This window comes from Clytia hemisphaerica, unplaced genomic scaffold, assembly GCF_902728285.1.
Source record: "Clytia hemisphaerica strain Z4C2 unplaced genomic scaffold, Clytia hemisphaerica genome assembly, whole genome shotgun sequence".
NCBI classification, from domain to species: domain Eukaryota; kingdom Metazoa; phylum Cnidaria; class Hydrozoa; order Leptothecata; family Clytiidae; genus Clytia; species Clytia hemisphaerica.
In genome coordinates this window covers 1,957,736-1,983,806 of record NW_027103282.1, presented here as the reverse complement: position 1 = coordinate 1,983,806, position 26,071 = coordinate 1,957,736, and the positions used below count along the sequence as shown (strand labels likewise).

General features: G+C 33.3%; 2 protein-coding genes across 3 annotated transcripts in view; one reads left to right on the top strand and one right to left on the bottom strand.

Moving 5' to 3' along the window:
* Positions 1 to 3,410: 3,410 nt before the first annotated feature.
* On the bottom strand, positions 3,411 to 8,224 carry LOC136804972 (uncharacterized). Of its 2 annotated transcripts, XM_067061507.1 has the most exons (10): positions 7,876 to 8,224; positions 7,495 to 7,594; positions 6,249 to 6,595; positions 5,882 to 5,995; positions 5,360 to 5,509; positions 5,023 to 5,250; positions 4,774 to 4,850; positions 4,443 to 4,620; positions 4,152 to 4,335; positions 3,411 to 3,772 (listed from the first exon to the last, which is right to left on the bottom strand). In XM_067061507.1, exons 2-10 carry the CDS (start codon positions 7,538 to 7,540, stop codon positions 3,564 to 3,566), a joined length of 1,533 nt encoding a protein of 510 aa, XP_066917608.1. In that variant the 5' UTR covers positions 7,541 to 7,594; positions 7,876 to 8,224; the 3' UTR covers positions 3,411 to 3,563. The 2 variants fall into 2 exon arrangements, with proteins under 2 accessions (XP_066917608.1, XP_066917617.1); XM_067061516.1 differs by lacking the exon at positions 5,882 to 5,995.
* Positions 8,225 to 16,270: 8,046 nt separating this feature from the next.
* LOC136804963 (nephrocystin-4-like) overlaps positions 16,271 to 26,071 on the top strand; it is a 31,728-nt gene continuing 21,927 nt past the window's right edge. Inside the window, exons 1-11 of the mRNA XM_067061497.1 lie at positions 16,271 to 16,480; positions 16,739 to 16,873; positions 17,356 to 17,422; positions 17,642 to 17,744; positions 18,069 to 18,127; positions 18,507 to 18,656; positions 19,219 to 19,286; positions 20,479 to 20,613; positions 20,979 to 21,129; positions 22,937 to 23,085; positions 23,998 to 24,186. Coding sequence (XP_066917598.1) covers positions 16,316 to 16,480; positions 16,739 to 16,873; positions 17,356 to 17,422; positions 17,642 to 17,744; positions 18,069 to 18,127; positions 18,507 to 18,656; positions 19,219 to 19,286; positions 20,479 to 20,613; positions 20,979 to 21,129; positions 22,937 to 23,085; positions 23,998 to 24,186 — 1,371 coding nt within the window. The 5' untranslated portion in view covers positions 16,271 to 16,315. The remainder of the gene's footprint in view (positions 16,481 to 16,738; positions 16,874 to 17,355; positions 17,423 to 17,641; positions 17,745 to 18,068; positions 18,128 to 18,506; positions 18,657 to 19,218; positions 19,287 to 20,478; positions 20,614 to 20,978; positions 21,130 to 22,936; positions 23,086 to 23,997; positions 24,187 to 26,071) is intronic.

Genomic DNA, 26,071 nt, shown 5'->3' with positions numbered 1-26,071 from the left:
TTAACACTTATCTAACAAGCATTATGGTATAATAAAAGTAAAAAAGTTCAAAATATTTTAGGTACAAAACAAACAAAATTTAAGAATGTGTAAAATAACAAAAAAATATACAATATATTGATATTACTGTTGTATAATATCTTTATAAATAACTATGTCAGTATGTGTAAAATAACAAAAATAACTTCTTTTTCTATTAACAAGCTTTCTATACATTAAAAAATGTCAAGTAAAATTCAAAGCGTACCAAATATATATAAAATAACAAAAGAAACACTGCATATATACAAAACAAATCACATGTAGAATTTTAAACTAAATTAGACTACTACAGTGTGATGATTTACATGTTTAAAAGATGCTTGTGATATACATTAAATAGAATCTGAATTATACTTTTTAGCACGATTTAGGTTTTATAAAATGATATTAATTTTGCCTTTTCAGGGGACTCCCATCTACTCAAAAGCAAGCGTTTCGTAAAATGTATGCTGAAGTTGGAAATTTACGTGCAATCTTCAACAAACCATTTTTGTGTCTGACCGCTACAGCAAATAAAAAGACAACAAAAAAAATTGTAAATATGCTCCAGTTGAAGAACTATAAAATTGAAAGGTTGTCGCCTGAAAAACCTAATGTGAAAATTTCTGTCAACAAAGTAAAAATCACTTCTGATTTTTGAGGAAATCATTTCCTACTTAAAACCTCTTTTAGAAGACTTTGATCGTCATGGGCATTGTGAAAAAGCTATAATATATTGTAGCAGTATCAAACTTTGTGGTGATATATTCATGCTTTTTGACAGAAAGTATAGAAATGGAACTGTTGGTATCTTTCATGGCGATACTCCCAAACCCCTCAAGCTTAGAGTTATGGAGGAGTTTTCAAAAGATCAAGGTGGAAAATGTTTTTTTATTGTGGCTACTTCTGCCCTGGGAATGGGAGTTAACATCAAGCACATTAGACACATCATTCACGCAGGGCTACCCTCAGATGTTGAGGCATACATTCAAGAAATTGGTAGAGCTGGTCGAGATGGACAATCAAGTAATGCAATTTTATTTTATCGTCCTTGTGACATTTCTCACTGCAATGATAACGATTTGGAGAGAATCATCAAAAACAAAGAGAATGAATGCAGAAGGATGTCTTTGCTGAAATGTTTCAATGAAATTCCAGATGCTGGTAGCGCATTAGATTTACATGAATGTTGTGATGTCTGTGAAAAGTTTTGCGTGTGTGAAAAATGTACAGATGTACCCGAGGTTGAAATCCCTCAACCTGAACCCTTGCAAAAAGTTAGATCAGCAAGTGAGATGGAGAAAAAAGTGGTTTTGGATTGCCTTGACCAGTTACATTTAGCTGAAAAAGATGTAAATTTAATTATGGAAAATGTTGACTTTATTAAAACTGAATCAAATATTTTGAGTCTAGGCATTGAGGAGCCTCTAAGTGTGTTTGTTAATCAAATTTTTGTTGAAGTTTTTTATTGTGACAATGAAGCTAATGATGCAAGTGAAGAAGATGATAACATTGACTTGCTATCCTTGAATCAACCATATACACCTCTCAATGATTATGAATTAGATTCTGATGACGATATTTTTTGGCAAGATTTATTTGGGTGAAATGGAATGCATAAATTGTTATCTTACACGCATTAGTTTTTGGGGTTTTTTGGAAAATTAAATCCCTGTAAATATGTTATTTCATGCTTTTTGAAAAGAAAATCCCTTAGGAAAATGAAAGAATTTAGCTGAGTCAGGCGAATTTGTGATTTGCAATTTAAGTCCAAATTAATCAAATGTCTAAAAATATTGTCATCTAATTCATAATAATCATGATCAAATATCAAAACCTAATTCATAATCATTGAGAGATGTATATGGTTGATTCAAGTGTAGAATGTCAATATGTTATCCTCTTTTTTAACATTAACATCATTAGCTTTGTTGTCAAAATCAAAAACTTCACCCAAAATTTTTATTAACAAACAATGAGAGGCTTTTCAATCAATACCTAAACTCAAAATATTTGTTTACGGTTTTAATAACGTCAAAGTAAAGTTAGGAGATAAGTCAATAATATTTTCCATAATCAATTTTACATCTTTTCAGTCAAACCTAACGGGTCATAGGTTATGTTTTATATGTTTTTTTATGTAAAATAGTTATATTTTTCACATTATGTGTCGGTTTGGTCATAATCTATTCAAATCAAGCAAAATCCAAAAACTTCAAAGTGCAATACACGCTTTTTTTTATAAAAATAGTATAGTTTGGCTGGGGTGAGCATTATTCTTATTTTTCTATTGTTCTAATCAATAGGCCTATTGTTCTAACTCTGAAATCTCACCCTGATATTCTTATAAAAGTTATTTTTATAAAAAAAAGCGTGTATCCAAAAAATCTTTGTTTAGGGGTCACAGAAACATATTGTTGGCCAAATTTCACTTTTACCTGATAATCAATGTAAAAAACTAAAAAAAAAAATTGCAAATTGTTTTAAAATATAATCTTTGAAAAGGTTTTATAAACTGTCTTCTTTTTCATCGTAAAAAAAGTCTTGGTTGTGCCATTTTGTAGTAAGTCTTTTCAACCATTTTAAAAGTAATACCTTATTTAGTTTTTTAAATATGTCATTGTCAAAGTTTTTGAAATACTCAAGTTTCCGTCCAGGTTTTTCCTGAAAGTTTTTGCTTTGACAGTGAACTTCATTGAATAGAGAGGCAAACATGTCGTGTTTATGTTTATTTGAGTGATGGCTAGATCTTTTTGTAATCCCAGCATCTAAAAGTTGGGATTCAACCAATTCTTCCATCCCTCCTATGGCCTTGGAAATACTTTCAACACTTTCATCTGTGACATTTTGCATTCCCTGGGACTTGATTAAAGCTTTCGTCACTTTATTGATGTGCTCTAATCTTAAGTCAAGAGAAATGTTCTTTCCACGACCACCTTCATTATTGACGAAACGGTTCCATTTCAGCCTATGATACTCTCTTGCTGAGAGGAGTGCAAGTTCTCTTGCTTTTAATCGCAAGCAGATGTAGGCATACTTGTGGTTTCCGTTCATACGAAATATGAATGTGTAAATTCTATAAAACCTCATGAGCCTATCTCCATCACCTTCTTTTACTGCATCATTCGCATTCAAAAGCAGTAGACCAACACATACCCTGGAACAGCTGTAATTGTACAAATCATCATCTGCAACTTCTTTTGATGTTTCTTCCAAATTCGTTAATGGAGGTAGACCATGTTCTATTTCTTCATGCATGTTCTTTGCAGGCAAAAGAAGAATCGCTGTAAAAAATGAAAATTAATTAAAATCAAATTTATCTTTTCACTGTATTATTTCTCTATAAATTTAGACCAAAGTGAAGTTAATTACTTACTAACGAACCACTTTTTATTCATCTGCTAATGAAAGAAAATTACTAACCCACAAATTTGTCACAGTTTCAATTTAGAAGTGTTTTCATGTTAAAGTATATGGTTGTAAAAATGGAAAACAATGTAAAGCAAAATCAGAAAAATGCCATTCTCTTTTTACCCTAATTTTTAAGATAAAAGTCTTACTTTAGTGCATTTCTTGTCACGGCACTTATGGGTTTTTTGTTCAGGCAACATTTTTGTCAGCATTTCCAATGAACCCATAACATTGTTTTTCAGAAATAAGTGAATTCTTCCATGTAGCCATCTTCTTTTTGTTGCTAAGTCTTTAGTTTCCAGTTCTAACGGAGGATGATAATCTTCAATGCTGTCAACACCTGATAAAACAACAAAAATAACAAACTTTCAAATTAACAGAATTAAAATCATTTTCTTATTTGGTAAATGTGTAGAAGAAATATACTACCTTAAGTGGAGAAATTTTGGCGCAGACAAAATTTGGCGCAATTGGTGTAAAATGCTAAAAATGACCAAATTATTTCTGTGTATTTTCTGTTTATTGTTTTTAAGTAAAAAGGTCGCATGATTATATCAAATTATTTTAATTTTGGATGTTTCAAGTTTCATATGATCTCACTGTTTATTAATATAAGGCAATAATTTATTCTGACTTTTAAACTGAAAAAGGTCTATGACATTTTTGAAAAATTAAAACTGCGCCAAAATTTCTCCACTAAAGGTATATTTTTTTCTTACCTTCTTGCTTCAAAAATCCTGAAACCAGTAACGCTTTTGTCTCAATGTCAAAGAATTCTTTCACCTCTTGGAACTTATCCTCAACCTTCCTTAGGGCGTTTTTGTTACCAGTTTTGATAGCATTGGAAAGATAGGTTCCAGCATCCGCAGTCGATTCTTTATTAAAGAAGATTTTCAATGCAGACTAAAAGAAATGAAAAATCTCTAGTTTAATTACCTAAAAAATAGATAATGATATAAATAGAAAATCACGATCCAATTAAATCAAATCACATTTAAAACTGTGCTTACTTCATATCCAGTTCTTATAGCATGCCAGTCTTCAAATTTCGGGATTATTCCTTGTAACCGTTCTTCTACTGTTCTCCCATCAGCTCGAGCAAACTGCACTGTTCTTGACCTTTCCTCCGTCAACTGGTCTCCTCCAAAGAATGTAAAACTTTTCCCAGTTTCGTCTTGTATTCCATACCTAAATTATGAATAGGTAAATGACATATAAATTTCTTTGCCATACTTTTATTTCCTGTTTTCCTGTTTTTTTTGTTTTTTTTGTATACATCTAATTCTAAATTGTCAATCTTATTGGAAAACACCTACTGTTGAAGTATAGTCTATAGTTTACCTTTCTTGTATTCGTTCAATGATTTCCATCATGTCCTCGTGGCGGTTTTCATTCAGAGCATACGTTCCCAATGGAATCTAAGGATAAAATTACTTGACTGTAAATGATAGAAATATTGCCACCAAAGTTTCACGAAACGTTAGAATTAGGATTAAAGTTATTGGAGCTAAAATCTGAAAGCATTTTTTATTATTTTATTAATAAAATCACTGATTATCAAATGGAGAAACAGCAGTATGATAAGTAAACCTGTTCAGATTTCTTTGCCATTTCTTCAGAATATTGATGATCAATATGATGAACAATAACATCTTTAAAGACACTCATTGATGGAATATATTTAACCAAAATTCTTGCTGCAATGATTATAAATTCTTTTTCAACTTTCTTCAGGTCCTGTTTGGTTGGCAGAAATTCTTCTGGTGCAACATCCTTCATTTCTCGTGTTCGAACATTGCTCAAATGACTTCCATTGACCTTTAAAAATATTGTAAATTCTCTTTTGTTATCATTTTTTTTGAATGAATTGAAATTGATGTTTTTGATCATCTTCTTTGGTTTGAGATTTAACATTTTTAGAAGTTACCTTTTCTTTTATTGCAAACATGTTGAACCAATGAAACGATTTGTTTTTGTTTGTGAGTGTTTGATGGGATGGATTGACTTCAGCATCCAAATTGTCACCAATGAATTGTAGAGAAACCCCGCATTCCCCTTTCTTGACAGCATCTTCTTTCTGTATATAATCAGAGAAAACTTTCCTTAGGTTTTATACTAATTTATGTTACGTTATATTTATGAGATATATTCATAGGCGTAGCGAGATACCCTGAAAAATTTATGAGGGAGTGTAGTGTTTATGACATATTCACTATCTTTTGATAAAACAAAGACAATAATTACAGTGTCATAAAAACTGCCCCCATCCATAAACTTTGCAGGGTATCTCGCTACGCCTATGATATTTATATGAGAGTTAGAGCTAGTTTATTTGTGTTTTTACTCAACAAAGAATTTGTTAATTTTTTGCTATTTATTTTGTTTAGTTCTTTCATTTTTGTCTAGCAATTTTACCTCAATACATTATAAAATATCTTTATAATTTTACCTCTTTCTTCCATTCCAAAACTTTAGAGTCGTGATCATTTCCCATTTCAACTAATTTTTTTCTGATTACGGTAGGATGCGTAGACATTTTCATTTTGGATAGCACTTCCTGCCCCTAACATAAAATTTAACGTAATATCTATTAAATTCTCTCTGTTCAGGAAAAGAGCGTTCTGTCATTATCATTGAGACTTCTTTAGATTGTTTATCTAGGATATTATAATTTAGGTTTCCTTGTTTTATATATCATAATATAATGGCATTGTTTTGGTTTTGTCTGCTGTATATTCTAGCTAAGTATGTTGCAGGACGAACGATTATCTCTTTATGTATTTTATGATCAAAGTAAATTAAAGAACACTTTATACCTTTCTTAGTAAACCACATTGACGAAAGAACAAGCCATTTTTGTGTCTCAGAGCACTAAGCTTTTGGTTATGTGATGAAACTACTGCATTGCATATTTGTGTTGTAGAAAAGGTATCATCTTTTGTGATTTTGAAGATGACTTTTGTTAAAGTTGGAATTTTCTTTGAAAACTCTTCCATTACAGATGCAACTCCAAGATTTTTAATTGACTTTGCATCAGTTCTTGTCAAAATTGAATTTGTTGAAATAGATGAAATATCAGTAAGTTCTTCCAAGCAAAGTTTTATGAAACACTCAGTCAGATGATCTTTGTATTCTGGAAGTTTGATGAGAGTCATCACAGCCTCTGGAATTGATAGATTAGTAAGGATCAAACAATGTAATTAGAATCAACTTTTCGCCCTGATGGTCTAGTGGTATGATAATCATGCTTAGGTATGATTGGCCCAGGTTCGATTCCTGGTTAGGGCAAATTATTGTTTGTGATCTTAATTAACATTTTAATAGACTAGTAATACAAAAAAGTTAGGGTAAGACCAATTTGTTGTTCTACAGGCCTGGCCGCTTTCAAAAACAAAAAAATAATAAGAAGAACTTTTTATAACAATTAAAATATCTTTAACACATGATTTGAGGAAATCATGCTAAAAGCTGAACATTTATCCCCTCTAAATGTAATAAGTTGTACTTTAAGGTCAGAAACTTTGGCAGTTTCACAGTTTAAACACCACTGATTGTACAAACTAGATAATGTTTAAACAAGGTTAGCATTAATAACGAAAAAAATGACTCTTCTGCGAAAGTTTATTCCCACGAAAAATCTTTAGAAGGGCTACATGTTTTTTTTTTATAAGCAAGTGTCTGCCCCTACATCAGGCTCGCATTATGCTTAGCATTCTATTGTTCTCAAACAATAGAGCCATTGTTTAGGTACCAAAAACTGAGCCTGCGTATGCTTATAAACGTTATGCTTATAAAAGAAAAAACACGTATCTGTGAAAGTTTTTTCCGCAAAATGCAAATTATTTGTGCTTTTTTCCAACCTGCGAAAATTTCTGACTTTAAAGTATACATTTTACTATTGGCGACTTAAATTCTTTCATTTTCCTTAGAGATTTATGCAAAAACCATGAAATTAAAATTTTACTGACAAACCAACCAAAACATATAAATCCGCAACCTGCTTGTTAAATAACAAATTTAATTTGTCTCGCCTTATAATTATAGATTTATGATTGATGATACCTTTCTGCATTTTCAGGGCAATCAATTTCACGACAATTGCTTCCATGTTGTTCAAGATTCTTGTTTTTGTTGCACCACTTTCAACAGTCTGAACAGTCACCTAATGATAATATTTAAAGAAAATATTAATTGAGAAGAGCATTCAGTAAACAAATATCATGATATCACAATGAAGTGCTGACTTTTGCATTGTTATTGTAACAGCAAGTAAGAATAATTTATATCACACTATTCTACACAAGTACAGTAACAACTTATTTTAAAAATGTTTGTGATGAGTAACTTTTAAAATATTATGTTCAATATTTTTTCATTTTAGGCCAAAATGCATGTTACTAATCTTTATATGAAAGTTGTTGTTTAGTTTAAAGTTTTGCCAACCTTTACTTGTTTATAGCCAATGCTTTTTCCATAAGTTTTCTTTGTACTTGGTTCAGTTACTGTGTTTCCCTATAAAAAATCAGATATTAATCAGATATATTTAAATCATTTTAAATACTTGAAATATTCTACTTTATTTACATTAATTTTGGTGAGATTAAATTTTGCGAAATCACAAGTTTTTGTCCTTTTCACAAAAAATTGTCTCGAGAAATCATTGTCAAAACCATGTAATTTTTGCTAAAACACATGTTTCTACTTTTTTATCAGCATAGCACTTATAAAAATATTTAGGCTCAATTTAGGGAAAACATTAAGAATATGCTAAGCAAAATACAGAGCCTTCTATTTTGTAACTGTAAATTGGCCTGTATGATTTCACCAAACACTAAATTTGACACCCTTTTCTAGAGCTGAAAAATAAAAAAAGGTTGAAATTATTTCTCTTTGCTTAGTGGTAAGGGAGGAGAAATCTTTTTTCAATCACTGATCCCAACTTTCATATTATTCCTACCGTTGTCGAAATTAGAAGACTGATGTCGAGATTAGACCAACTTACAGTATAAAATCAAAAAGCAAACTTTAAGCTATTTTTTACCATAATGTTCACCAGAATCAAATTTTCCTTTTCAGAAGATGCCAAAGGGGTAGGTAATGATATTTTCTTCCTGCTTTGTGGATGGATTGGTGTATCTTTGACATTATTCAAGTCCATACGAAGTCTCTTCCTACTTGTGATTGTTGACGAGGAAGAAGATGGACTTCTACCTGGTGATTGACTTTTTGCTAGTCGTTTGACTGTTATTACTCCAGTTGTTGAGGATTGTTGAGTGTTTTTGAACTTTTCGATAAGGGTTTTCTTGGATTCTTCATATCTTTTTATGTAACCTTTAACGCTCTCTGCTTTGCTTTTACATAAGTTACAAACTCTACACAGATTGCTGAACTGACTTATGTCTATAATTTCATTCAGAGTTTCTCTTATTTGAGTTGCAAGAGTTACATAGCGTCGTCCCTGAATGGAAATGTTAACTCCACAAATAATGCAATGCTTATGTAATTCTCTATCTTCTCTTTTTAGAACTTTTTTTGGTGTTTCATTTATTCCAGCAAGCATACTGATATCTACACTACTGATTCATGTTTCAACTTCACCAAGACTTTCAAGCATGTGGGAATATGGAAGAATTGAAAACAAGAATTTACATTCTGAATAAGGGTAATAAAATCTAGACCAGTCACAAGTTTTATGAATAAAAGTAGTGATGAAAATGCTTACCTTTTTGTGTTAAAAAAGCTGAATTCTTCAATGAAACAGATAACTTTTCTTTGCTAAAATTCCCATTCATTATGAGGATTCATGTGTGGGAAGCCAAATAACCTCTTAATTTTAAACCCTACAAATAAAAGCAGGTCTTACTTTTACAGCCTAAACATCTGAACACCACTCCCATAAACATTTCCTACACCTGCTGACACAACAAGAAAAAAAAGTTTCTGATGTGAGCAATCACGGCCAGCACAGATTTGTTTACATCCTAGGTTATAAAATTCTGCAGAAAATCCCGTTTTGCATGATCTCTACTAGAAAGGTTTATCGCCAAAGAAATTTAAAACAAAACTCTTACCCAGGCTTTGTAAAAAGAAAACAAACACGGTCAGGCCAGATTCCGTCATTTCGCTTTGCGAACACGAGACTCGTTCTCCGTGCGTAACCTATAAAGTCAGATCGGTGTCAAAATCAAAACGTCGGGCCGTAATGTCAAACTGTCAGGTCGTCGGGTCGAACCGTCGGGTCGTAATATCAAAGGGTCGGGTCGTAATATCAAAGGGTCGGGTCGTAATATCAAAGGGTCGGGTCGTAATATCAAAGGGTCGGGTCGTAATATCAAAGGGTCAGGTCGTGATGTCAAAAGGTCGGGTCGTAATATCGAACGGTCGGATCGAAGCGTCGAGTCAGACCGCCGGGATCCAATGCCGGTTTATCGGGATATTTAACATCGTTCTGTAAAATATCATTTTTTAAAGGGATAATCCAATACTACGCAAATCACAATATTTTGGTCACGTGTCTGGAATTTGATTGGTCGAGCGCGATAAAAGTTTACAATTTGATTGGTCGAACGGGATTTTCACTTTCGTTTTCGTAATCTAAACAAACCGAAAAATACTTTGCGACATAAAAAAGTTCGAAGTTGGGAGGGGAATGAAAAATCTTTCGTGTAATTTCTTCTGTCTTGTATCATACTTATATGAAGGAAATTTTCTGTTTTGCTATGCCAAAATTGATTCACAAATGTAAATACTACACAAGAGTTTTTCTATACACAGAGAGATTGTGAGATGAGAAGATATAAACAGTTCTTTTTTGTTTTCCTGTGTTCTTTGTGTTTCATCAAGAGCAGATGAACAAAATAACAAATAGTAAATAAAGCATAAAACATTTTTTGAAAAAAATAACATCACATTACAAAATTCCTGTATATACATTTGGATTTTGAAAACTATATAAAGTATTTACAAATACTTTATGGCTTCACTTTTAACAAGAGTGATGCAAAAGTATTTGAATAATAATATGACCTCCTCTTTGAAGTTGCCTTTCAAAATATTTCTTTCCATTCAAAAAAAAATTCTCAATTAAAGCACCCTCAGAATTTTTCACACAGTAGCACTTCATAGGGAAAAAAGTTGCCTAGTAAATAAAATTTTATCAAAACTGTTGGTGAAAAAATACTTTTTTTAGCAGAAAATGTTTTTAATATCTTAAAATTTCATCATTGAGTATATGTATTTATCGTCACTTCATACAACATCAGTCACAATATTCCACATTCACTCAAGTTAACAACGTAAATAAAATATAAACAGTTCTTCTTACAGCAGCATATCCATACCACTGTAAAAAATGCAGCTATGTCCATCCATCACGAAACAAACTGGTACATGAAAAATATGTTCAACTGTTCCCAAATCATAGCATGTACGAGGACTTTCAAAAAGGGTGCAGAGATATGTAGCTTCAGAGTCGAACCATGCTATCAAGCACAAGAAGACAAAGTCCCTTGATCGATGGTTCGATCTTAATTTTCAATGATAGTCACAGGATTTTAAAATTAATCAAATCAATGTGTCCTACTGCTACTTCCTCAACAATATTATTTCATAAAATTCCACATCAGTACAATATGATGCTTAGAACCAGAGTTTTTCGTTCATCGTAGAGTTACTTTTCACTTCATTTTATTTGGTTCGTGCAAAATCTCATGATACAGTGCTTTTGTCGAGAAAATAATATCCGCGTTCCATGATTCTATCGAAGTATTCTGAAGTTATGTAGACTACAGTCTCCAGAGTTGATTTTTCAAGTCATTGGATGAACAAAAATGTCCCTTATTTTGAAGTACGAACCATGAAAATCTTCTTTGAAAAAGGCTTTCTTGTCTTGATGAGTTTCATTCACTTCTCAGATCCATATATGCACACTTTCGAGAGATGATGAAGTATTTCTTGTCTCTTGTTGATGAGTTTCATTTCACTTCTCAGATCCATATTGATATGCACGCTTTCGAGAGAAAATAGAAATCTCTTTCTCCTCTTGAGTGTTCAAAATTGACTACATTGTTATTTAACTGAAAGAAGCAAGAGAAGAGATAGTTCTGTATAAATTGGTTACAGCCTTGTTGGAAATATCTTCTTTGTATCTTCAGCATCGTAGAAAAATAAACATTGAAACTTTGCACAAAGATGAATAAGAACACTTCATGATTTTGATAATATAAACATGTTATAGACACCTGAAAGTATATTTAATCAGTGGTAAAAATATAAACATTTCACTGATCAAATTATTTCGCTTCCATTTTGCTTCCACTTTTGTTCTTAGTATTTAGTTTATAGTATTCTGCGGAACGAGATTTTAACTAATCTGATAAGCCCGATAAACCCGATAATCCGGCATTGTATCCCGGCAGTTTAACCCGGCAGTCTGGTTCGACGCTACGACCCGGCCGTTCGACATCACGACCCGACCCTTTGATATTACGACCTGACCCTTTGACATTACGACCCGACGGTTCGACCCGACGATCTGACAGTTTGACATTACGACCCGACGGCTCGACCCGACGATCTGACAGTTTGACATTACGACCCGACGGTTCGACCCGACGATCTGACAGTTTGACATTACGACCCGACGGTTCGACCCGACGATCTGACAGTTTGACATTACGACCCGACGGTTCGACCCGACGATCTGACAGTTTGACATTACGGCCTGACGGTTCGGCACGATGCTCTGACAGTTTGATATTACGACCCGACGTTTTGATTTTGACACCGATCTGACTTTATAGTAACCCCTTTTACGATTGATTTAGAACGTGCGACTGCTTGGCTAGGATACTTTTTTTGCAATATAAAGGAGGTAAAAACTTGTGGAGATAACAGCCTGTGTAATCTTTCAAAGTATAAGCCGGCCCTAAATTAGTGAAATCATAACAAACATGGCGGCTTTTTAGCACAGGTAAATCTGATATTTGTATTCTTTTTATGGCGCTCTGATTTCTCAATCAAATAAACCAAGATCAACAATTTCAAATCAAGGAACTTAGTTAAGGGGTTTTCACCTCCTGTGACTTCCCTGAACACTGACACCTTGCCCTGACACCTGATTAAAAGGGCATCTCAGTTGGATAACTTTCTTTTCTATTATGAACAGTTTTAATAAGTACTTTGATTTGCGAAGCGTCTTGCTTTACGTCACACAGAACAAAAGAAGATAGCAAAAGAACAAAGGAATTACCCATAGCTACCATTTCGCAACCATCATGTGGGGAATCTCGACTTTACGGAAATGGGAATCCTCATATCAAATCAAGCATCCTTCTAAAAATTTCATTCTTCTCCATCAGTATAGACCTAACTCTTCACACAAAAATTACGGGAAATGCATGTTTGGACTTTGTACCCTATGCTGCACTCAAGCACTTAAGCCAAAGTCCCGCAAAGGCAGGACAAAAATCAGTTTTTTGAAGTTTGCAAAAAAACGCCACATAGAAGATCTTTCAAATTCAGTATGTGAATAGAGCAGTAAAAAATACAACTTTTCTATTTTTCCTTTTTTTTGCAAAAGTTCTTGGAATGAAAATAAAGGGATAATGATAATACACCGTTTAGGAGTCTCGCTATCTCCACCGTGTTCCACCGTGAAAACGGTAGGTAAAAATGCGCACTTTAGTACCGTAGAAGGTTATAGAGGAATGTAAACATTGCCAATTTTTTTCTTTCCTTTACAGAGAATGATTTAGATATTTGAACATGATATCAGTGATAATTTTATGAATCTCTCCTGAAAATTTCACAAAAATTCATCTGGAGGAAAAGAAGTTATGATTAAAAGGAGTTCTTTACCTACCGTTTCTCTGCTAGGTTTCCTTACGAGAACCGGAATTTTACCTACCGTTTTTTTATGCGGGAAAGAGCGGTCACTAAAATCAAAACAATGAAAAATTGTTTGCAATGAAAAATTGTTTGGACGCGTGCGCAGTCGACACTCCTAAACGGTGTATTGAATATTATCCATTGATGACCTGCGGCACTATCGTAAAGCTAGAATCGCTTCGCGTACTCTTCACTTGAGAAAATGATTGACAGATTGAAGTTTTTCACCCGCGCAGGAGTTCGCAGATCGTTCTCGGCTCAATCCTAAAAATTATGGTGGCCAAATTGCCGTGAAATTCCCTTGGAAAGTATGCAAAACATATGCAAAAAAAAGTATTAATATAAAACTTACATGCATAATTGGCATTACATTAAAGTGTAATCTTGTAGAAGAAAGATTAAATTTGCTTAACTTTTGTAAACTAGAAATAATCAAATTCGCTCATCTCTTAGAACAAGCACTTCAAAAAACCATAACATTAGATATAAACTTAAGCTGAAAAATCACCAGCAAAGGTACAAAAATAATCCTTATTCGGCTGACAGTAAATTATTCTCCTGGGAATAGAACTGCCAAACGATCAAACCAAAATATTGATCTGAACCTGCTGAAATGTGTGATGTCATAATTACTACTTTCAGTTTGCGTGTTTTGAAAATTTGATGTGTGTACTCCGTCTTTGTGGAATTTTTTAATGGCATGAAAACAGAATATGCAATGTCTTTAAGAACAAATTTCTAAAAGGTTTTTGTTGTTCTGTAAATATTTCTTTTTGGATTAAGAAATTCCATCTTTCATTGTTTTAATGATTATAATATTTCTTTATAAGATGCTCTATGTCTTTTAAATCTTTGTGTAAGCATGCATATGTTTTGCATATTTTACTAATCAAATCCAACCACGGCTTTTTCGTTCCTGTATTTTTGCATACCATTCAAGATGGCTGATGGAAGGGTGAAAAGGCCTTACAAATCAGCTCGATCATATCCTGGGAAGGGTACTTATTTTCATCTTCTGAATGTAATAATGAAATATCAGAAGACAAAATTTGTTTATAATGCAATTGAAAGTTGAATTTGGACCTTACATAATCAGAAACGCTAATTTTTTCATTTTGGTGCAGCTTTTTTACTTTTTTTTTGTACTTTGACCTTTTCGTGGAATGTTTGAAATGTTTGAAATGTTTTGTTTTTCGCTGCTTTAAAATATTTAATTTTGCAAATTATGATATGCTTATACAAAAGTAGCAAAGTATAAACAAATATAAACAAATCAAAATAGACTCCGTTGTGGAGCAATACAAAACTTTGCAAGAAAAGGAATATTATTGATTTTGTCATGTTTTTTTTAGCTCTTTAGGGTAGCTCTCAAATAACTTTCTATGCCCTACAAAGATAGATCGCAATCAAATAGTGGCAATTCAATATAAAAATAGTTTTGATCAGCTGGGAGCTGCCATAAAGAAACATAAAATGGTATCAGATATGAAAGTTTGAAGAAAGTTCTGTGGAACGTTTAATTCAACACAAAGCAGTTACACAACTGGCGTTTCTGTGTCTTCTTACTAAAATAAGTTTTATATAATTGATCTAAAAGAGTATTTAGAGCTAAGATTTAAGTGAAAATTAACAGAAAAGGATTACTTAGCAGAGATTTGGACACTGTGAGCTTCAAAACATTCCACTTTCATTTTTGCGCCTCCTTCATGAAGTGTTTTAAAAAGCAAGGCATTGTGAGTATATATACTTATTTTGTCTTGCTACAATAAAATCGAAATAAGAAATCACACGTGTATTCCAATCAGAAATATAATAGAACACTCTTACCCTTTCGATTAGAGTTGAAGAGATCGCTTAAACCCGATAATTTCAATATTCCAATCGGGGGAAATCAGGAAAACAATTTTTTTTAATGGACGCTCTACCAGCGCATGGAAAAAGCGGATTTGAAAGCTCAGCAGGCTGACCGAAAATGGTCAAAAAAAGTCAAAACACAATTTACCTTACCTCCTGAGTTTGTCTTCGTTATGCTAAAAACAAACCTTTGTCATCCCGGTATTAAACTATGGGGGTGGTTCCGCGCACTTATTTTCCTTTCGACGTTGAGCCCCAGGGATACTTTAATTTAACAATAAAAGAGATTTTTAGATTAGGGGCCACTCACATATCGATTCTTCCCACGCTCAGCGTCATTCTGACTGTATAGGGTGGGTGGGTTAGATCGCGGGATGCTAAGAAAATCTACTAGAGATATTCAAAAGAGATGTTCAAATTTCCAGAAAACTATCATCCTTTTTTTTTTCAGGTAGGGGCCTCTTCATATTCTTTGAAGACGACTGACTTTCTGACCTGATTTTTGTTATTGTTAGAGTCGGTAAAAATCTTTTGAAATCTTTGCTTGAAAAAGATTGAAAGAAGTCATCATAATTGAAATCACTTTCTTTATAAGAACAAATTAGAAAAAAGTAGAAAAAAGAGAAAAAAGAGAAAATTTTGCAGGCTTAAAAATGTTCTTGCAATGCTCTTGTAATGATCTTATAATACAATAATTTACATTACTTTAAAAACTTAAAATAAGTCCAAACAGTTTTATGATGTGCTGAAATACATGCAGATACATGTTAAAATTAGAACGTTCTTAGTAATTTCTGAAACGCCTTCCTTTAAATAGTAAAAATCAACAGGTCAATCAAAGAAAATTTTACAAGAAAAGAATGGACCTAATAAAAAGACTGCCAAATTTTACATAATTGGACTTTAAACGATTCTGAAGAAAGTTAGTTCTTCTGAATTGGATGGACGTATTCTTGATTGATTGATTGATTGATTGATTGATTGATGTATAAGAAATTAGCCCCCTGCCTATCTGGAATTTTTGGTCAATTAGTTGTATGGACAGTTGATTTACTTAAATTAAAATTCAACTTTGTTTATACTATTTTATACATAGGATGATAATAAATACTACTAAAGCAATCAAATCAGCTGTTTTTAAATGAATATGGCAGAAGAGCCAGATGAAACTTGGGAAGAATTTTACAAAACAAATCAGTCAATTTCTGTTCATCCATCTAGAATTACTACTGAAAATGGTCGATCTGGTCAGCCATATTGTTTTTGTTTGAATGTTACATCAGTAGAGTTGAACTCCAAATCAGAGGTATTTTTTCTTCTTTCCCTGATAGAACACTTTGAGTTGTTTGGATTGGCTGATGTTTTGCACTTCTCTGTTTTTATTGGTATCATGGCTACTACGATACTGAAATTAGGGGGGTATGTGAAAAATACCAGAAAATCCTTCCTGACCTACTGTTTTTACTGACAACCCTGATAAATTGGTAAAGTGTAAGATAACAGTTTAAAAAAGTTGTTTTCCAGTCTTTAAGTCTTTAATGAAAAATTCTCTTTTCTGTGCTAGGAAGGAACAGAATTTCAGCTTCGTGTAACATTTTATGATGCAGCGAATCATTATTTCTTTGGAAGTTCGTGGATTGGTCCCATTATCAAATCAGAGCCAATTTCACCTGGCAAACATGTGATTGATTTTCAGGAGGTATGTTTTAATCATTCATTCCTGCCTTACAGAGGCATGATAATTATCTCATGTTTGAAGTTCTGTTAAGATTTTACACTGTAATGTAACTAAATGCTTAATATCCTTGAGTTGGAAAAATTATTCATTTATTCATCATTGCTTTTAAAGGGACCATACAAGTTTAAACAACTGAAATAATTTTAACTTACTTAAATACTGTGAAATTAAAAGGTCTGTCTTTCATTCTACTATTATTAACAAAATGTAATTTCTTGTATAAAACTGCTTTATCAAACATCTTTCATAGTTTCTACCCCACATTTAGGGGGGGGGGTCTTTTGTTTTGAAGAAACCAAGATAAGGGGGCGTGGGTTGTTTAAAGTTAAAATTTCTTAAGGGTGGTCTTCTTATCTAAGGGAGGGGGTCTTTACCCCCTCTAGAAACTATGATACCCTATACAAAACTTTTATAGAAAAGTAAGTAATGTTCATTCAATTTAGGCAATTTATTTCCACACTTCAATCAATGATGTAACAATTATGCTCATTTTTGAGCTGGTTGATGCAGGTAAGCAATCTTTAAGACTGTTGTTTTAAAAACAGCTGTCTAGTGAAAGTTTACAAATTGAAAGTTCTACTCGTTATAGCCTAAAACATTTTTTGTCAATATCTTATAGTCTTTCTGGTCTTAAACTAGAGAAAGTCATTACTTTAAAAAGTCTTACTACTTTTCCAATTGAAATTAAAAAAGTAATAAAAAAAAATCTTTTGTCTTATTTTGTTTTAGCAAACCCAGCTTTGGAAACGGTGGGATGGACTTGGCTTAGAATATTTTCCTATTATGATACGTTGACAGATATCAACGAGACAGCTCGTCCACAGGAGAGGAAGTATGAATATTATTGGAATAACAGTATTTTTTTTCAACGTAACTGATTGAGCCAAACATTTTCTTTGCTCCTAATGGTAATCTGTGACATCAGTTTTGGCAAGTTCACGTTCTAAAGAATCTCGAATATCCCGTGTAAAATTCATGTCATAAATCCCATACGTTGCTTTTACCTTGCTCATAAAATGTTTTTTTTTACAATTCATATCAAGAATTTTTATTTACAACCTGATTCATTTTAAACTCTTTCAAAAGAAGTATTTTAAGGAATAATTATTGAAATCAATAAGTTTAGTATTAATAATTTGAATTTGTTGCATTTAAGGCTTGACTTTTACCATGGATCACCAATCGCGTTACTTCAGATTCCAGAACCACTCGAAGGTAACTTTAAAAAAAACTTTTAGTGTAGTGGCAGATATCAGGGGACCATTTCGAAATTCAACAAGACTCATTTTCTAGCTTTTCCTCCTTCATCACTGTTTGCAAGAACCTTTTCTACTAAAGTTTACTTTCAAAGGATAATACTTGAAAAGGGGTTTGGTTGAGAATAGGTTATGGTTAAGAAAATGAAATACTAGTGAATCACAAGCTGAAAATATCCCTTCCATGTGACGAGTCCATGTCTTTTTTTAAGTCTAAACTCAAAAATCGTGTTTTTAGAAAATGGTTTCAAATGTTCTTTTTCGATTCTCCTCATTTAAGAGAGGAGAGATTTCTACAAATTGAAAAAAAAAATGCTTTCTATGATTAATTTATCTAGAATTCCAGCAACTTCGTAAAGTGAACATGTGTATGATGCTTTATACTTTGCAAATACACGAACAAATGGAGAGTGTCATTTCTTTTGTACCAGCAAATGTTCCAATCAGTGGTGATGACATCATTCCTGGTATCGAAGAAAATACTGATGGTAAATCAGAAAGTTCAGTGAAGATCTTCATCTTAAGGTCTACTTAGACTACACATTATATTGGCGAGCAATATTCGACAATATATTTTGCGGACCGTAATGTACGAAGCGAACAACAGGTGTTCTATTATAAAAAGGAATTATTTTTTTGGTAAACAATCTCCCTATTGTTGTCGGAATATTGCAAACGAAGCTGATAATATATTGCTGACTCCTGTTCAATATAATTGTCGACAATGAATATATTGCCTGACAATATATTGTGTAGTGTATGTAGCATGGATTCGTTTAATAATCCGTGTTATGCACTCACCTACGAATTAATTACACTGGTAACGAGACAATATCAATTTGTTCCTTCCATTATTTTTTCCTTATTTTCTACTATGTCTTAATTTAGTCATCTAGCGTGCTAGATTTATATATCTTAATATAATAATATATATCTTTAATTCTTTAAATTCTCTAATCTGCCATTATGCCTGTCAAATTTCTGTCAGGGTTTCTTAAATTTTGGTAATTTAGACTATTACTTTTTCTTGTATTATTATAATATTTTTAGATGATTCGATTATTGATATTCTAAGAAGTCCTCTACCACTACGCACATGGCCATGTCATTTGAATAAGGTAAGTAAAATACGGGCAGTCGGAACCACTACATAGAAATGGCAACTATTGCCTTAACGGGAAATATTTCCCGAACGGGAAGGTGAAAATAACCCAAAAGGAAACTGTTTCCAGATTGAAAATTTTATCACTTTTCAGTTTCCTGTTTTGGTCAAGAACTTTTCATTGTTCCCGAACGGGAAGTTGAATTTTTGTAAACAAAGCAAATTTTTGTTTCCCGATCGAGAAGAAGTTTCCAAATAGGGAAGTTTTTAATTGGAAATGGGGAAAGTAGAATTAAGAAGCGATTACCCAGTGGATTTCTTAACTACCCGGTAAAAGGTATTTATTTACCCTCTTTTACAATAGGCATCAGTTATTTACCTTCCATGACCATTTCCGGAGTGCGCAGAGGTCACATTCCCGATCGGGAAACTGGTTAACTTCCTGATTCGGAAACTCTATCCATTTCGGGAAGTTTTTCACCTTCCCGTTCGGGAAATATTTCCCGTTAAGGCAATAGTTGCCATTTCTACCGGGTGCGCCACAAAAAAGTTTCTCTCTTTGAAACTGATTTTCTCGAAATCGAAAAATTTTAAAAGAATCATTCCTATTCCATTGGAAAGAAGAAAGATAAACTTAAATTTCGAGGGGTCATTTAATAAATTCGGTTCATTAGATCAAAAGTCATGCTCAATTGAAAAACAAAGTTACTTTCAGAAAGTGCCCGAAAACGTTAAAAATCGACCTATCAAATCAAAAAGAAGCATAATTGCGAGTCTGTTTAAACACTTTGACTTGAGTACCATCGAGTTTTTACTGAGAATAAACACCTGACTTTATATAGTATTAGTGACCCCTGCCAGAATGTCTGACGTAAACCAATGTTAACGGAGGGCTACTAAGTAGCTACGCAGGTTAGATTAATTTTTCTAACGTATCTTTGTAAGGGCTTTTGAAACCTTTGAATTCGGGTCCTGAAATATTTATCAAGGTAGGTCTTAATTTTTTGTCTTCATATCTAAATATACATATATAGAAATCAAAATGTCAAAAACATAACTCATAACGGTTTCATGCACTTGCGTACAATCATCAGATATCTTTATATCTGAAGAAGCTAATCAAATTTTAATAAAACACTAAAACTTTTCCCACATCATTATGACAACAATCAAATGACCAATGAATTTTAACAACCCAATATATTTAGTTAACAGTGACATTACCACCTTCAATTGATCGTTTTGAAGAATACTTATGCACAGTGTTGAATAATGAACGTTTACAAAAAGATGAGCTTCAACCAGATGGTTCGGTCGTCAAAATTGCTGAGAGAAAACTGAAAGTATGTTTGTTTAGTTTTGTTAACCTATATTGTTGGCTACACTTTCTTTTAACAAATTTTAGTATGCTTAACGGTGACAAAGAATGCGGCTATTATAATTAGCATTTTTCCCATTTTTAACAAATTTTAGTAAATGTATTTCCATTTTCCGTGGCTGACAAGAAAATAGTTTTTCTGTAAAATATCTTTAAAGCACAGCTCACAAATTTAATTTTTCACAACAAAAAGAAATTCCATTAATAATAATAAGTCCTCAGTCAATCTTTAAATTCATGCTTTATCAGAATGAACTAACTTCTATTCTCAGTACAGTAGAGTTTGGAATGGTTTGAAAATTCTTTTGATGTTTTCTTGCCCTCGTTAAGGTTGGCGTTCACAATGGCTGGCAGTTTGTCCAGCCTCCACACATTGTGTATCTGGAGAAGGACACCAATCAGACGTCTCCAAATAAATTCAAAAGAAGCACTTCAAGACAAAGTTCAAGGCCAGAATCATCGTTGTCAAATTATGGAACAAGTAAGAAAAGCCTTCTTCGGTTGCATTTTTATTTCCATTGCATTTTTAAATTTTCTTTATACATTTATTTTCGTCTCCATCTTTAAAGCTCTGAGAATTAAATCGTAAGATACATCTAGCATATTATTGTACCATGAAACGATAACCGAGTGATCGCCAGCACCTCTGCAATCCAAGGGCTTCCTGACTCTAATATATGCTACATTATACAGGTAACCTGGCTGGATATTGACCAGGAATTGACTCGCAAACACATGTCAACTAAAAATTAAATTGAAAATACATTGTTTTTTTTGTGACAAAAAAATTAATAAGCGATGTAGAATGAAAACGTTTTCAATTTTCATCACTTATCATCTCATCACTTATCATTTCATCAGTTTTCGCCCTATGGCAAATAAAACAATAGGTTTTTTTGTGACAAACAAATTCGCGAGGAACTTAATTTTTCCTGTGGACACCCAGCTTAAAAATCCTAGAGCTTTTCAAGGAAAATACTAAAGCTCTACCTCTATGTTACTTTAGCCTTATGCAGGGGGGGGGTCAGGATCCAGATACCAAACCCAGGGCCGGGGGATGGTGTCAATTTTTTTTTCAAATTTCAAAAAGTCAAGTTGGTATTGATACCAAAATGAGGGGGTGGGTCCCCCTTTTTTGAAAATTAGGGAATCTTTAAGTTGGTATCGATACCAAAATGAGGGGGTGGGTCCCCCTTTTTTCAATTTTTTCTGAATTTGAAATTGGTATCTGACTTAAAATGTTGTATAATGTAAGTATAAAAACTTATTTGAATCGTTTACACTATACCCTGATTCCATATAAAAGCATTCTATAATTGAAATTTATTAGCAGATCTTATAACTTTTTTAGTCGTGATAAAATTTTTCTTTACATAACGTTCATCATAAAGGCTATGTTGACTCTAGGCGTGCCTAATACAATGAGTTTTTTATCTAGTCTAGTTTATCATCTACACTCATTTTGTTTTTATAAGCATAACGTTTTTAAGCATACTGAAGCTCAAATTTCCAAAAAAATTAAGCATATGCTAAGCATACCTTGAGGCTCAGCCAAAGAAATTTTTAGAATCATAATTTCCATAACTTCAGAAAATAACAGAAGAAATCATATGGTAAACATTCGAAATCAATAGAATGTCTTCATTTCTCTCAAGATTAAAGATAGGGGAAAATGTGCGAAAATTTTTACCACTTCATAATTTTTTTTACCAAGCATAGGGTTAAGCATAGTCGAGGCTCAAAACTGAGCTTTACTTAAGCATAGTGAACTTCAGCCGAAATTTACCGTATGCTTATAAAACAAAATGAGTGTAGTTTTATGAATTTGATACATTTTGCCAATTTAGTTCCAGAAACTTAATTTACGTTGTGTTAGAATGAGAAAAACTTGTTTTCATTTTCAGGAGTCTAAAGTGTGGTACATAATATAAGTGATTAATAAGAGGAATGTTCTTTGAATAAAAACATCCACAGATTTTGTTTAGCGTCCCTTGTATGCAGTATCCTATGCATAGAAACTTCTTGCATTTTTACTGATTGCCAATTTAGGGGGGTGGGTCCCCCTTTTTCAGAAAAATCGCGATTTTCAAGTTGGTATCGATACCAATTTAGGGGGGTGGGTCCCCCCTTTTTTAGAAAATTTGGATTTTCAAGTTGGTATTGATACCAATTTAGGGGGTGGTGGTGTCTACTACTTTCAAATCTCGAAAAGTCAGGTTTTTGGGCCCTGGGTTGGTATCCTGGACCTTGACCCCCCCTGCCTTATGATATCAATTTTGCTCATTTAGATTATGTCGGTTTGATGTTGAGGAGTCGCCTTGAGTTGAACGAAATGATTCACCATCCTTTGTTTGCTATTGTTTTCTTGTTGGAGTATGTGGTCAATATCCCTGTATCACAACCTGACATCCCAGGTGGTAAAAAAGTCAAAAGCAAGGTTGGTCTCCATTCTGTTATTCACTAGTGAAATGCCTGCTTTAAAAGGTTTTAGTTTACTTTTGTACTTTTTTATGTTTCATATCAGACACATGTCTTAAAATTGTTATTAGTTTGTTCGATTCCGTGCTGTTTAAACAAAAAATGTTTTTCTTTCCCTTTTTCTGACCAATTTTGTTCCGCGTCCGTGTCAATTCAATGTGAAAAAGCTTGTAAATTAAAATTGATGAGTATGCAAACGATCTCAACTTATTTAAAAACAAAACCTTTAAGGATCTAATTTTTAAAAGCACTCTGATAGTACCCAAAGGTTTCAAGAAAATTTGATTATTTTAAGCATATTTCCTATTGAAAAATTCAAGTGATAGAACATTGAAGTTGCCAATCAACAATGCGTTTGAATTGTTTTCTTCCCCCAACCTGCTGTGATATTAGCTATCTGTTTTCTATTTCTCAGTAGGGATGTTTTTCACTGAGAATAGTCTTCTTTTACACTACTTGATTTTAGTTTTTTAAAGAATGCTTTTGTTATTTTAGCTAGAAAAGAGACATTACTTGAGATATTGGTGACCAGTATGAAATTAACTAAAATTAATTCAAACCAATTTCTTATTTAAGCTAGCTGAAATATGAAAATCTGTACGTGAAGTGATTTTTATACGTTTTTTATAAGAAACTAAACTATATAAAAACATAAGGCTTCGCGGACTCTAAAACAGCCAATTTTTTAGGAAAATGTACAAAAATCGACAAAAATACATTAAAAATGGGGAAAATAAGAACATGTTATACTGTTGAGAACATTTTAAGGCTTGAAACTCAAAAAGTTAAGAACATCCCAAGGCTTCAAAAATTTTGGATGTTCTTACAAAAAAAAAACGTGTATATGATTTTCATACTGTTGTTATTTTAGCTTGGTTCGTCATTCGGCAGTATACCATTAGCAAAGAAGATATCTATCGGTATCAGAGTGGCAGCATGGTCACCCTTTCAAAATGGAATGCTCTCCAATCAAACAATCACATTAGATTTGAAAAGTTACCTCCCAGACAACCCTTTCGATCAAATGGTCTTCACGTCAGATTTGGAGCTTGACGATATGGTATGTACTTACCCTGTTACTCCCCTTTTTTAAAGGAATGGTTTTTTTATATTTCATTAACTTTTCGGAAATAAATATCCTAAAGCATTTTTACGGTATTCTTAGGTTATGATCCAAATTCAACTTAAATTTGGCATGTAATACGTACACTGAAGGATAGAAACTCATTTTTGTGAAAGTTTCGAGCCTTTCTGGGGAACGGTTGCCGATTTTCAGTTAAAGATGCTCTACAAATGTCATTCTTATGTTCTGTCTGATTATGTTGCCAAATTCCTCAAGGGTTCTAGCATATTATTCATGGCTGGAACCCCCCCCCCTGGCCTGAGGGGGGGAGGCTAAAAGGTCGAGCAGCAATTGGTACCTGATTTTAGCCCATGGCTAGGGGGGACTAACCATGTTAGGGGTCACCTAAATTTTGGACCTTGGGGCTAGATTCTATGTTTGATGATTGAATTCTAAGCAGCCTACCAGACCAAAGGCATTTCTCATCTTATATTTTAATCTAAAAGCAATTCTCAAAAACTGACAATTTTGTATCTAATATATTATCTGCAGTCATGGCGTCCTCCAGCTTTTTGGTCCCCCCTAATATGAGCTAAAATCCCCCATCTGGCCTTTCCCCCCCACCTGTCTTTAAAATTCGTGCTCCCCCCAATTGGGAAATCCCCCTGGCCGTATTGTATAAGGGTTGCGAAGTGATGATCCAGACTCGCCTCAATTCGCAAGCTACTATAGCAAAAAAAAGACTCTCAAAATCCCTAGAAAGACAGGCTCATAAGCCTGAATGCCCAAACACACCAGGAAGGTCTGTATTTATCCTATTACTCCCCCCATTAGGTAAAGGACTGAATATACCCCCTATTCGCCTTTCTCCCCCCATCAAGCTTGAAATTTTCACTTCCCCCCTGGCACCAAAATCTGATTCCCCCCCCATCTTCCTGGGGGGGGGGATGATCCCATGGCAGTGCCGTAGCAACTGGGGGCTATGCCCTCAATAATTTTTTCAAAAAATAATGGTTTCTTTAACAATTTTGCAAAATGCAAAGTTTTTCTTTTTTAATTTGTCATAATTGTCTTAAGTGCATGTTTTGAGTGCATTTTCAAGCAATCTAGAGCTCAAATTTTCAAAATTCCCCCCCCTCGGATCAAACCATGGTTGGCCCTCGTGAAACTAAACTTTAGCCCCCCTAATATGAAAATGCTTCCTACAGCACTGATCTGTAAAAAATTCTTTAATCTTCTAGCATTTACTTAAATAAAAAATCTGTCTGGCAAGGGATCTGCACCCTGACTTACAAAACCTTTGATTATCTGGCATGAACCTTCTTAGTACTTGGCTTATCTCTTATTTCTTAGGGCATTTTATTCTATTTAGCAATAAACTAAACTGACTGTTGTATTTGTTTGATTGTTTGAAAAGGATTTTCGAAAAAATTTGACTTAGTCATTGGCTTAGGGGTCACCTGAATTCTTAGGGGGCACCTAAAACCTGCTGCCAAGCCATGTTATTCTTATAATTTTTTGGCCAATTTCGGCGTGAATATTCTTTAATGAGTATATTGTCCTCTTCAATTTTAAAATATGCTGCTAATCTACGAAAGTTTCACAGTACCTCTCAACGTTAGTCTCCCAAGAGTCATTGTAACACTTTTACACGATGAATTTAAGACTGTACGAATCCCCGGAAAATCGGTTCTTGGAAGAATCAAAGTCTACATAATAATAACTAAAATATAGTAAAATTCTAAATCTGAATAAAAGTGGACGAACTTTTCCAGGGGGTAACCCCATGAATAATTTCCAGGGCGTAAAAATTATTCTAAATTTCCAGGGGGTAAAAGACTTGTTGTAGTTCGTCACTTTTTAAGGTAAGAAGAAGAATTTT

Coding starts and splice junctions, on each gene's coding strand:
- LOC136804972 (XM_067061507.1), bottom strand. CDS start 7,540: ATGGAAGCAATTGTCGTGAAATTGATTGCCCTGAAAATGCAGAAAG. Junction 6,596..7,494: donor TGCCCTGAAAATGCAGAAAG/GTATCATCAATC, acceptor TATCAATTCCAG/AGGCTGTGATGACTCTCATC. Junction 3,773..4,151: donor AGGATTTTTGAAGCAAGAAG/GTAAGAAAAAAA, acceptor TTGTTTTATCAG/GTGTTGACAGCATTGAAGAT.